The 13,675-nt window shown below is 55.7% G+C and overlaps 1 protein-coding gene across 1 annotated transcript; it reads right to left on the bottom strand.

Annotated features, from left to right (window-relative positions):
• Window positions 1–5,459: 5,459 nt before the first annotated feature.
• On the bottom strand, window positions 5,460–9,053 carry SMIM38 (small integral membrane protein 38). The gene has a single exon (XM_045068870.1). It carries the CDS (start codon window positions 9,051–9,053, stop codon window positions 8,898–8,900), a length of 156 nt encoding a protein of 51 aa, XP_044924805.1. The 3' UTR covers window positions 5,460–8,897.
• Between the last annotated feature and the right edge of the window lie 4,622 nt (window positions 9,054–13,675).

The following is a 13,675-nucleotide window of genomic DNA, read 5'->3' as shown; positions in this document are numbered from 1 at the left end:
CTGGCGCAGATGGGTCTTTGTGCACAGGCTCTGCTCAACGGGCTTCCTGGGGGACAGCCATCCTGTCCCCTTCTTGCAGACAGGAGTCTGGCCCCCGGTGAAGTTAAAGCATTACACTCAGGTCACACGGGTAGAAAGAGAGGATGTGCTGTTCAAACCCAGAGGGCTCCCCCTCCGCCCCGCTTCTCTTCCTCCGCCTCCTCCACTGATGACAAGTGGCCGATTCTTCCCCACTTGCTCACACTCGGCACACACTTTCCCAGTGACCATCGCAGGGCTCTCTCCTGAAGCCTGGGGCAAAGAGAGTGACCCAAGTCCTATCCCTGCGGTCTCCAAGAACCCAGCCCTTTCCCGCACACCGCTTCTCCAGTCCCAGCCCCCTGACCTGTGCCCAGGCCTCTGAGCAGTCTCCTCACCACTAGAATCCCTCTCTCCTTTGGTCCATTGGCCCCCTTGTTCTCAGGGACCATTCCCGAGCCCAGATCCAGGAGTGTCCCTCCCTTGAAAGCTCCCTCTTGCCAGGATGATAAAGTCCAAACTCCTAGGTGAACGTCAAAGCCCTAACAACTCGAACCCATCTCACCATTGCACATCTTTATCCCTTCCTCTATGTACCCAGCAGCCAGACTAGGGGATCTCAAACTTCAGAGAACTGGTGAATTACCCCGTGGCTTGTTGATCCTGTTCCTAGGCCCTGCTCTGGGATTCAAAGAGGGGTCTAGGGGCCCAGGAATGTGCCTGTGTGACTGGGTGGTCTGAGAAGTCCTCCTGAGGGTCCCCAGTGTGCCACGAGCATTCCAGCAACGGGGCCCTTGCTCATGCTCTCTCTCCTGCCTGGAACACCATTCCCCCCATCTGCCCATCAGAGCCCCCAGGTCCTACCTCTGGTGACACCTCCTCCAGGAAGCCTTCTGCAGACCCTGAGAGAGTTAGTGCCCCTTCCCCTGTGCGTATCTCTGAGCACTCCGCCCCTCCCACCTGCCTGCTGTGGGTGCTCCTTATACAACTTCCTTTCCCCACTACCCCAGGGGCTGTAGAGGTGCTAATACCAGGGGTGAGTGTGAACGGGGGTGGTGGGGAGGTAGGAGCCCGGACGACCTGTGCAGCGGAGGCTCCCGGCCCTCCCTGCACTACCGGACTCCTGGGGGGTCCCTCAGCAGACACATCTGGCTTAAAAAGGAAATATGCTCTTTCATGGCTTCAGTCTTTTTATTTTTAGAACGGGTGACTCATCTCCACCACGGGGGCTCTGCGGCTGCTCTCGGGGGAGCTCGCCGAGACTGAGCGCCTGTGCCCCGGCCAAGTGGGGCTTGGGGGAGAGGGGCAGGGGGCCACGCTGTCCCGCAGCACCCTGGGGCCAATGTCCAGCTGAGAGGTGAGGTAGTTGCCCCGCATCCGCCAGCCCCTCCAAAATATCTAGTCTCAGGACGCCCGGGACACCAGAAGGGGCAGCTGGGCAGAGGGTGTCCTGTGTCACATCCCATCTGGGGAATGCAGTCAGGACCAGTGAGCCATTTCTGGAGGTCGCCGCTCCCCATCCTGTCCCCATGCAGAATGGCCATAGAGGCAGCCCAGGTGTCCCTGCACCAGCCTGGCTCGGTCCTCCTCAATGACCCTCATCCGGGGGAAAGAGCCGGGTGCCAAGTCCCTGGGGCAATCGAAAGAGTCAGTTCCCACGCAGCACGGCCTCGTGGGGGATGGAGGGAGCATTTCTAGTGATGACATTCGTGCATAGACCATGGGGCCACGCCCTTCACCCGCCCCCCACCCCCGCACTCCAGGCATCCCTCCCCCACTGACCCCTGTCCCTCAACACACAAGTGCAGACCCTCCCTGAGCCCCTCCAGACCCTCACGTCGTGGATTTGAACTAGCCGCGTTTTTTCAATATGTACAACGCCGTTGTTTCTTTACTTCTTTCTTTAAAAAAAAAAAAAAAATGCACATTACAGAAAAAATAGAAACCCCACAGAAGCTGATGCGTGGGGACAGAATAGGACAGAAGACGGGAGAATAGGTCGGGAGAAGGTACGTGTGTTTCCTTGAAAGCTCACAGAACAGCCCCAGCGGAGAGCGAGAAGCTGGGACCACAGGCTGCTCTTGCGGGCGGAGGGGAGGTCGCCGGGGGAGAGGCAGAAAGCAGGCCGGCTTTTCTGGGGATCCTGTTCTGTGGTTTTCAGGGTTGGGGGGAGCAGAAAAGGAAGGTGCAGGAGTTAGGAACATTCCCAAGGCCACCCTCACTTTTGACCTCAATTACGAGTCCAAGAGTCCGGAAGCCACCTGAGGTTCACTACTCCTTAGGAGGACTCCGGGCTCACCGGAGGCTCTGTGCTCACCGTGGAGGGTTTTTACTGTAGCAAAAGGATATAGATCAAAATCAGCCAAGGACAGAGGTGCGAAGGTGCAGAGTCCGGATAGAGTCTATGCACCGAGCTTCTGGCCGCCCTCTCCTTGCGGGGTCACGGACAGTATCAGCTCCACCCCACAAGGATGTGTGACCCACACAGCATATCACCAGCCAGGAAAGTCCCCCCAGCATGAGCTCTGGTGTGCAGGTTTTGTCGGGCTGGACCCCCTAGACACAGTTGACCACCCACATATCCAGCCTTCGGTCCCCAGCCCCTCTTGGAGATCAGCTGGAAATAAAGTCCCTGTAACAAATCCCACTGTTAGACTGTCCCAAGTGGCCCAAGGTCCCAGGTACAGGGATCAGGCAGAACATTCCAAGGGCCTAAGACCCCCTCCCAGGGCAAAGAGCAGAACTCTCTGGGTAGTTTAATTCATCACTACCCAGAACTTCATACAAACGGGATGACTAACCATCCCAGTGCACCCAGGACGTTCCTGATTTTAGAACGGCAGATGTGTCACAGGGAACCCCCAATCCCAAGCATGTGCCTCAGTCCCATGACAATTAGCCACCCTACATATGGGCACCCTCCTCCCTCCCAAAAAAGGTCGTGGCTTTGCTCTGTGCAGTCTTGGCTAAGCTGCAGTGACATTTGCCAGAGCGCACTCCAGAGGTCCGAGCGGGGCGCCAGACTCCTTCTGCCTGTCGCGGGGCATCGGAGTAGGAAGTGAGAGACAGACAGGGTCGAGTCTATCCTCAAGGGTCAGGTGTGACCCTCTCCACTGCCCCTCTCCTCCCCCACCACCTCCCTCATTCCCAAGGTCTCCCACCTACAGGGACTCTGTAGCGCTCAAAGCGTACCCCAAAACCTACGGAAGGGAACTTGACCTTCCAAGCATCTGACACATCTCTTATGAAGTTTGCTCCCAGATGCCCTGTTCTGCACATTGCTCTTACAAATGGGGTCTTTTGTGCCAACGTATCCCCATATAGACCTGCCTGCGGTAGGTGGTCTCTCCATAGGGACTTGGGTCCGCCCACTTTCCTGAAGGGTTAACCATGTGCCATCATTCTTGGGGAAGGCTCTTCTGCTTTTCCAAAGAAACCATCATCTAACTGTGACAATGTGAGGCTGTCCTCTTCCCCAGCATACCTCCCCCTCTGTACTTCCTCTTTCCCAATCATTCAGGCTACGCCTCACCCCAGAACCCCATCCAGCAGCACCTTCCTCTCCACCAGTCAAGAGGTGACCCTGACGGTGACTTTGACAGTGACACTGCGGGCACTACCCCATCCGTCCTGAGGCTACCTTCCCTGTTAAGAGAGAACTACCTTTTCAGGTTAAAACATATCAATATATTACCTATTTCTTCTGCTTTATGATGAGTTTTGTTTTGAGATTGGATGTGAATTTTATCCAAATATCTTGGAAATAAATCTAAGGGAATTATGAAGCTATTTTTCTCTTCGGAGCAATTAGTATGGGAAATAATATTAACTGATTTTCTAGTATTCAACCATCCTCGCATTTCTGGAACCCACCCCACTTGGTCATGATGTTTTATCTCCCTGATGTGATGCTTAATGCAGTGATTCGAATTTTTGCATCATTTTTCCTAAGTGACATCAACATGCATTTCTTCTTTCCATGCTATCTTTGCTGGATTTTGGAATCAAGGAGATGATTACACAAAAAACTGGAAGCTTTCCTTCTTGCAGGAGCTAAGAGCAGGGTAAATGGTATGAGTATTTCATGGGCTAGCAGTCCTCCTTTGAAACATTCTGGGTCTTTATGCCTTCTTGTCTTAAAGGAGGCATTGTGTGTGGTCTCAGTCTCCCAATAACCAAGGTTGTGGTTAGAATGGCCCCTGTGGTTCTTATTGTGATTGCAAGACAACCAACAGGAAACTGAAAAAAATGAAGGTTTAGAGGTAGAAAGTACACAGCACACTTGGGGACACACAGCAAGGGCACAGCTAGAGAGACAGCACATGAGCCTGGGGTTCTGCTTTTATTCAGGTCAAGGGTGGGACCCTAGGGTTTCAGGAGCTTACTCTTTACTGGTAAATTTGAAACATAAGAATGTGGTTGACTTTTGTTCCCCACCTCCAAAAAATACCACTGAACTATATATACACTGAAAAATGGTTAAGATGTGGAGGAGGGTATCTGGGTGGCTCAACCAGTCAGTTAACTGTTCAACTCTTGATTTTGGTTCAGGTCATGATATCAGGCCCCGAGTCAGGCTCTATGTTGGGCCTGGAGTCTGCTTGAGATTCTCTCTCTCCCTCTGCCTCACTCCCTGCTCAGGCTCACACTCTCTCACTCTTCCCTCTTAAACAAACAAACAAAAAAAAAGATTAAAATGGTAAATTTTACATTGTGTGTATTTTTTTTTTTTTGACAGAAATCACAAGTAGGGACAGAGGCAGACAGAGAGAGAGAGAGGAGGAAGCAGGCTCCTTACTGAGCAGAGAGCCTGATGTGGGACTCGATCCCCGGACCTGAGATCCTGACCTAAGCTGAAGGCAGAGACTTAACCCACTGAGCCACCCAGGCACCCTACATTGTGTGTATTTTAACACAATGTTTAAAAAGAAAAGGGAAATCCAAAAGAAATGTTATTTTTAAAAATTCAGGACTTGGGAACATTTGTTAATTTTATCACTTAATTATTACACACTAATTCCCTCTCTTACCCTTATTTATCTGTCTTCTGTGTTTCTTAGCTTGTCTTTTGTTCTTTTTTAAATTTATTGAGCTGTATACTTAATTCATCAATTTTTCTTTCTCCCTTATTTGTTCATCTAAGTATTTTTAAGGCAATGAATTTTCCCGTAAGAACAGCTTTAGCTGCATCTCATAAGCTCTGGTGTGTAGTACTTACATTGGCACTTCAAACCATCCTCAAGAAAGCCCTCTTCTGCGTTCCTAGAACACAGAGTGCATTTGCCCACCAGGGCACTTTCTGTACATTATGCAATTCTGGCACAATGCTTTGTGATATAAAAATGTGAGCTGCAAATGTGCTTATAAATTTTCCAGGAGCAACATTAAAACACATTAGAAGAAACAGGTGAAATTAATTTTAGTATTTTATTTAACCCAATAGTGTCCAAAATATTATCGTTTCAATGCATAATCAAAACAATGATCAAAACAATGTTACTAATGAGATGATACAATATTTTTTGGTACCAAGCCTGCCAAATCTGGTGTATATTTTACACTGATGGTATATCTTAATTTGCACCTGCCACATTTTTAGCCCTAACTAACCATCTGCCTAAGTGCCGATCTAATATCTACTTACAGGTCTCTCTGCCCACTTCTGAGCTCCCAGTCTGCAAGCTGCCTGAGGGCAGACACTTTTATACACTGTATCCATGCTGCCTCTCACACTGTGAGCACTCCACTCTGTGTGTTTACCAAGTAGAGGACTACATCTCCCCCTCCATTTATATACCCGCTAGCCATCACCACCATTCACTTATGCATCAGCTGTTCCCCAGGTCCGTGCCTTCCGCTCACTGCGGACCAAGGAGCATCACCATGCTTCTCTCAGAAGGAAGGTGTCTGGCTCAGCCTCAGACTTTCTTAATAGTATGAATCCTTAGGAGCCCCAAGAAGCCAGTGTGACTCCATGTTGGAACTGCAAAAGACGGGTGAGCTCAGCTACTATCCCTGCAGAGCAGACAAGGGCAAAGCTGGCACATAAGGGTACCACAAAAGTCACCCAAATACCCAAAATAGGTCCCAAATAAAGACAACTACAAATAAAGGCAAAGGACCAGTGACAGAGATTGCCAATTGCCTACCTCATATCCATTTAGCCTTCCTTTATAACCGAAACCTGACGCTATCTAGGGTAACAGCGAGCCCCACTAACAAACCCCATTTCTCAACTTCCTCTGCATCTCAGGATGCCATGTGACATGCTTCTGGTTGATAAGATGTACAAATAAGCGTTTTACATATCAGGGGAGTGCCTCTTCCCCCTCCATCACCCTATTTTTCTCTTCCTGCCTGGGACTCATTCAGAATGCCTGGAGTAGCAGCAGCCTTCTTGTGACCATGAAGACCAAAGCTGTGTGTGAAGGACGGCAGAACAGAAATATGGGATGGTTTAAGTCCTCAGTAATAGCATTGAACTGCCATACCGTGGCCTGGGAATGACAAAAGCCAGACTTCTTGCAACATGAGAAAAGAAAAATGAAGGGGGGAAAAGCTTCTCTTATCGAAGTCACTGCTGACCCGGCTGTTACTCGCAGTGGCTGCCTGGTTATCAGGCCAGGGCCCAGCCTCTCGTTCATGCGGATGCCCTGCTTGAGTGGTTGCTCATTCTGAACCAGTCCTACACCAGATGGAAGGCTGGTGCATGGGTGCAGAGAACTGCACAAATAGAATTTTGTCAGTTGTGAACTAAGAAACCAATGTAAACTGGCTTAAGGGGGGCGGGGGGAATATATTGACTAGTTTAAGTGGAAAGGGACTCAACACTGGCAGAATCTGGTCTTCTTCTGGGATCCTGTGTTGGCAGCAGTCTCCTGCTTCTGTCTTCTCTACCAGACAACCCCAAAGGAAGGGGTTGCAACGAGATCCCCAGAATTCTGGCCCACTGGACCAAATGGTGAAGCTCAAATACGCCTGGAGGTGCCGTTCCATGCACCCACGTGCACACGCAGGCGGCAGGTGGCTGATGGGCAGGTCAGCCACTGGAGACGCGGTAGAAGGTTGTGTGAACTGAGTTCTCCACCTGAGCAGGGGCGGGGCCCGCTCTGCCCAAGACAGAGACGTCTTCCAGGACATGGAACTTCCAGTTTTAAAACTGGGGCTGTCCTAGGCCAATCAGGACAGTGGGCTACCCTCCTTGGTAGGACCGTGGCGACAGCTGTGATTTTTCTTTGAGAGATCGGTGAAATCGTGCACGATCATTTTAAAGAGAACTGAACATTTTCCTTAAGAACAGGAGAACACTTCCTCCCCTAATCCTGCATTCAGGTTCTTGACATAGTGAAGACACGAGTTCTGCTAGGCCACTGGCCAATACAGCGGCCCAGGGGACAGCCACCTCCCCCCCAACCCCCAGCCCTGGATGACTCCATGCATGGTAACCCCACCCTGTGCAGGCATCCCAGACTGTCCTCCATAAGAAAACACCCTCATCTACAGACTGTCCTCCAAGACACCCCACCACCCAAAGTCTCTGAGGCCGGTCGGTCCCCCCCCCAGAAGGTCACCGCTTCAGCCGACTGGCTCCCCCATCCCTGTGGTTAGCTCAGGTCCTTCAGAAGTGAGACAAGCTCTTCACCGTGTTGGTGAGCTCATCGGCTCCCACCGCATCCCTGGCTCAGGCCCCTCATCCGTCTGCCAGGATGCCGCGAGGCTAGGTGGGCGGTTCCTGGCCAGGGCTCCCCGAGTCTGCTCGCTCAGCTCAGCGACAACTTCTCCTTAAGACTCGGCTCTGACCGAAGTGCCCAGTCCTTGTAGGAAAGCACAGAGCAACCGGGCCCCAGCCTCCCGGGACATCTTATCCCTGCCTGTGCTTCTTGGTCTTGGGGTGGCTTGGCCATCGTGTTGGCTAGAATCTGCAGGACGATTACAATCTGCCACCAGAATGAGAAGCACGAGCCACCCTCCTTAGGCGGGATATGACCATGACCGGGAGATGGGCGGCAGAGAGGAGCCAGACTCTTGGCGCGCATCAAATGCCCCGCCTGTCCACCTTCGGAGCGGCCGCTCAGCCGCACACTTAAAAGCACAAAGGAAGAGAGGGCCCTGGGCTCCTGGCTTCTCTCCTCCACTGTCCTCCACATGTCCCACTGCGCGCAGAATATGGAGGCTTGCCCCCCACCCCACCCCTTCTCCAACCCTCCTCATACCCTTCTGAGAGAGGCAGGGATTACTGTGCCCATTTTAGAGATGGAGAAAGAGAGTCGACCCACAGTCAGCCAGAGCTGGGCTTGAGCTCAGGTGTCACAAGTCTGTGCTGAGACGCTCCGGGCGTCTGTGGAAGGGAAAGCGAAGGCCAAGGCCAGTTGTCTGAACTTCTGTGATCCCACCGGGGTGGGGGAGGGGGTGGGGCTGGAGGGTGTAAACGGAAGCTGAGACACAGGGCACCTTCCAGCAGCAGAGCTGGCTTGTGATGAGGCCACCTCCTCCCTCCCAACCCCCAACCCTCTGGCTCATCCCCACCTTGTCCATCAAACATACAGATAAAGAATTGGAGGCAGAGCACGTTTTAAAGCAAGACCCACCCTCACGATCACCCCCAATGGCAGGCCCCAGAACCTTGGACAGACCAGCCGCGCTGGCCCCTCTGTCCCGGCATGGGAGGTGGGCAGTGACCAGGACAGCCCAGTCAGTCCGGTGGGACACCGTCGGTCTCTGCCTTGTGGGTGGGATGCGGGAGGGTCTGCCTGCCCTGCTCGCCCCCCTCCCCCCCACACACACACCCTCAGCCTCAGGACAGGGCGCCTCTGGGACACGGTCCTCCGGGAGGGGAGACCCGCACATGCATGGCCCTGAGAGCCGGTCCTGCCGGGGCCCTAGTCCTCCTTGGGCTTGCGTCGCTGCCGCCGGGCCAGCTTATAGTCGATGTAGGTGCCGAGGCAGGACCAGAGAAGGAAGCGCGCCAGCAGGACGAGGACCAGCAGGACCATCAGCGGGTCGGAGCCCAGGCTTCCCCCGAGCCACGAGGCCATGCCGAGGCCGCGCGCTCCGGCGCCGGGCCCAGCCCCGGGGTGCGGAGGGGCCGGGGGCGGGGGGGGGGGGGGGGGGGGGGGAGCACACGGGGGTAGGTCGGGGAGGGGCGAATCCCGGGCCCGGGCCGCGCTAGGGGTGCAGCCTGCTCCCGCCGGGGGCAGGCCGGGGCGGCCTCGCCCCAACCCCGGGCCTCCCTGGCGGGTGCGAGGCCGGATGGCGAGGCTCGCGGCCTCCGCGGTCAAGAGGCCCCGGCGCCATTCACGCGGCGCGCGGCCCCGGGGCCGACAATGGGCGCATTGTGGAGCGGCCGGGCCGGGAGGCCGCGCGCGCCCCCCTCTCCGCGGGCGCCCCGCTCGCCAGCGCTGACGTCACCCCCGGCGGCTCCGGCGGCAGCTGCGGGGCGAGGCCGGCCACCTTCTCCGGCGCTTTCAGCCGCCCACGCCCGCGCTTCCGGCGCGCGCACAATCGGGCCCTTTCTCTGCCCAATTAGCTATCGCTCGGCGGCGGCGGCGGGGCAGGGCTGGGGCGGGCGGGAAGGAGGGGGCGCGCGGGGACCGGGAGGGCAGCGGCGGGCGGGATCGGAGCCTGGGGTGGGGGGAGGGGCGCGCGCCCAGCAGCGCCCGACCCCGCGGGGTCCCCTCTCGCCCTCGCGGTGACCCTCGGCCTCCCGGCGGGGCCCACCCCAGCCTCGCTGGTGACTGACGCGGGGCCCGGCCTCCGCCTCTCCGGGCGCAGACCCCTCCCGGGAAAGCGGGGCAGATGGCCCCGGTCTGATCCGAAGGGCCCGGCGTGCGGATCCAGGGAGCGGCGTGGGCCAGGAGCGCGGGGTCGTTGACTGTCCCCACTGCGGCCGGAGAGGACGTCCTCAGAAATATCCCCACACCGTTTCTGAAATGACAGCATCCGCCCGCCCTTGTGGGTCTGCCACACACGCACCCGTGCACACAGACACACATGCACGCTCGAGCACAGATGTGCATCCCCGCGCACACCTGCGCGGCCTCTGCACACCCCCCACCCCCCACTGCTGGCCTTTCCCGAACATGCTTTCCTGGGAGAAGAGACAGTTAGGTCGCCTCCTCCAGCTCCAACGCTATGGCCTCATAACACAAAGGGGCCCCCATTGGGGCTCACAGGGCCGGGCAGAGAGGATCCAAGTGTCTGAAAGCCCCGCGCTGGGGATCCCAGCCGGTCCTCACCTGGGAAATGGTCCAGCCACAGGTACAGCAACAGAAGAAGGTTCAGAGGCCTCCAGGAGTGCCGGCCACCCGGAGCCAGTTCCTGAATTTCTTCTTTACCTACAAAATGAGAATATGCTCCTGTCAGCCTTTCCAGAAGGTTCTATTTAAGGACTAAATGCAAAGGCTTTGACAAGGAACACAACCTAAGATGCGCAGAGGGCTACAGTGGAAGCATTCGCTTGTGGTTTTCATGATGATGATCCCAGGAACGTGTGCCGGGCGCTCACCCTGGGCCAGACCTACCACGAGTCCCCCTGGCATTCCTCCATCAACGCTCACTCCTACAAGCTCAGATACCACCCGACTGAAAGTGCACCAGGCCCGTCTTTGCTCTCTGGGTGGCAGATGTCTTTTTCTGTCTCCGTCCGCGGAGGTAGCCACCAGCCGGTGGGTCTCGCCTGGTGACCCAGCGCATTTGCTGACCATGACTCTTTCAGGTGACCTTAAGCTCTGGGCTTGTACACCTTGTGCGGAGGTTTGAAGATCACATCACACTCACGTGAGAACTCAGTGGGAGCACAATGGGGAAGCAGTAATCACACAGAGCATTCCTGAAGATGTGACTGCTTGATGAGGGCTTCCAGAGTGTTCCAGATGATTCCTCTGGGGTGTGCGGGAGGCGCCTTCCCGGACCCACCCATCTACATCTGGAGCAAGGTCCCAGGGGAAAGCAGCCATGAAGTCAGGCTGGCTCCCGAGCGGGCACTTTGCTTACCTGAGTGGTCAGCCTCCCCGGGTCGGAAACCTGGGCCAGCTGGAGGGGCGAGCCCGCGCCAGAGAGCCCCGTCCTCTGCCTCCCGCTGCACAGCTCCCAACCCAGCCAATGGGGACAAGGTGGCCTTGGGTAAAGCTCCCTGTTTGCCAAGCACACCATGGGACACGAAAAGTCAACAGCGCCCTCATCACATGGCGTCCATGTGCCCAGACTCCTTGAGATCACAGCGGCCCCAGCCCCAGAGTCAGCAAGACCAAGGTCAGCACGCCCTTCAGGAGAGGAAGTGAGTGTCCCCATCCCCTAGACAATGTCATGGCTGTGTCCAGTGCTGACTTCTCCTGAGAAGGGTCTGCCTAATGGGCAGGTGCAGCAGACCTTAGACCTTAGCAAGGTGGCCATCACCCCCAAGGAGAAAATAACCCTGGGACCCTTTACCCATCTCTGTGCCCCCGACCCCTGGCTTCAACGTCCTTTTGCTCCAAACACAATTCTCCTCCGGGGTACGTGCTTGGCTGTGGGGGCCACCCAGCACCGAGACCCAGAACAAACACCCAAGGGGTTTCATGCCCAGGACCGACGGGCTGGGCTGGGGGGGGGGGGCGGGGTGAACGTCCAGCTCCCCCGCAGGTCAGGGCAAACTCAAAGGCCAAAAGTAGGCCCCACAATTCCACTCCAGATCACCGTGAACCTGGGACTGTGGCCAAAGTCACACCTTTTCCCAGCTTCTCCCCTTCCTTCTGCCCTCCTCCCCCTCCCCCCAGAACTCGTGTTTCTTCCTGCGCACCACCTCTTAAAGCACCTGGCCCGAATGCAACCTGTGACAAAGATAATGACTGTCCCCATCAAAGGGAGTCAGAGTTTTCCACGATATACAGAGCTGAGCAGGGGAGGCTCTAGCCGGGAGCCCTAAAGACAGATTGAGGACCCAGGATAAGTCAGAGCAAAGAGCCAAGGGGTCTTCCTACACCCAGATGGCCTACTGTTGAAAAAACATCAGGCAGATCCTCCCGCATTGTTCCCTAAGAGGATGCCAGGTGAGCCCTTTCTAAGGTGAAGTCCGAGGAGGGCGGCTAGGGAGGGAGGCACAGCCCGCCACCCACCCTGGACCAGCTGTCGCTGCGGGTGGCGACATCAGAACCAGCCCCGAGAGCCCCATCGGAGCTGCTGGCTCTCCTGGGGGTGCTCTGCAGTGATCTGGCCCTTAGCTTCTTCCTCTGCCAAAGGGGGCAATCTCCCTTCCCCCTGTCCGCAAGCCGGGCAGGAGCGTACTTTGCAGGACTTTGTGCTCAAAGGCCACAAGGAGCCGGTGGACTTCAGTGAGGGACTCCGGGGCAGGAGTTGGCGAGGGAAGCTGGGTCCTCTCACCCAGGACCCTATCCCCCTGGTTTGGGTTGGTTGGCTGCTTTCGGTGTCCGCTTCCATCATGGCCCTGGACATCTCTGCGGTCTTCGATGTGAGTCTGGCATGTGAGCTCTCACCAGATCCCCAGAGTCTGCACCGTCCCGGACACCTAGAAGGTGCTCGGTGGGAAGGTGCGTGCATCGGGGCCAAGAGCCCCAAGTAAAGGAAGCGCGCGTTTCCATGAGACCGAATTCTGCCCACATTATAAAACCACCAGCCACAACCGTGCTAGAGTGAGGCTTACTGAAAATCATCATTATTTTTTCTTTTTCAATAAGCAGACATGCTCGCGATTACAAAAAAATAAACAAGCAAACATTACAGAAATATGTGAGCTAAGAGAGAATGAAGGTCAAGACAGGCACACGTTGCTGGAGGAACAAGGAGCAGTGTAGACGGGGCTTAGCACCCTTGGAAGGTTTGTGTCTGAATTACTTCTTTCCCTGATAATATTGCAGCTCAAAGCACAGCCTGTGTGCGTGCAGGGGGGCGGGGAGGGGGGCACTGAAGTCCACAGAACGTGCATTTCAAACTGGGTTTCCACTAAAACGCTCCCGACGCACAGACGGGCGAAAATTAATTTTCTTTCTTCCTGCCCCACAAAAGCAGATTAAAATCCCCAACAGTGGGACAAGTGGGGGAAAGTGGAGAGCTTCCTCCCCGAGGGAGACCCCTGCACGGGCCGGCTTCTCCCCCAGCCAGCTGACGCATTCCGCTGCGAGCAGAAAGCCGGACCCAGGAGAATGCACTTGAGAAAAATTACACCGCGGCCCTTGCAACAGTTGAAAGCTGGTATGTAACTTTGCTCGAGGTGATCAAACAGCTAGTGAAGGACGCTGTCAGGAACAGAATGAAATTCCAAATAAATTAGCCGTGTCCGAGGAGCCAATACAACACCGGATTAAGGCGCACAAAGAAAACACAATTTATTCAGCCCTACCTTGTCAGAATTCTTAATAACCTCACTCCCTCGTTCTCACCTCGGGCTGAGCCCCCCGGACAGAAAGGGACAAAGCGAACCCCACTCGGGATGTGGGGCCGCACGTCGGTGCGTGCACGGTGGGGGCCCGCGGTGGAGCTGGGTGTGGCGTGTTCGTGGAACTGTGCTCCCGTGCACGTGGCGTGCATGACCAGACGCGTCGTGCAGAGGAGGGGGAGCTGTCGCCGGGCCGGGAGCGGCTCGCTCCTGTCTGAATGAGGGTTCATACATGAGCATACGGGACGGGGGGGCCGGAGGGAGGAATATTAACCATTTCTGCTTAAC

Source organism: Mustela putorius, unplaced genomic scaffold (genome assembly GCF_011764305.1).
Source record: "Mustela putorius furo isolate JIRA1106 unplaced genomic scaffold, ASM1176430v1.1 tig00000127_pilon_pilon_pilon, whole genome shotgun sequence".
Lineage (NCBI taxonomy): Eukaryota > Metazoa > Chordata > Mammalia > Carnivora > Mustelidae > Mustela > Mustela putorius.
This window is presented reverse-complemented; position numbering and strand designations above follow the sequence as displayed.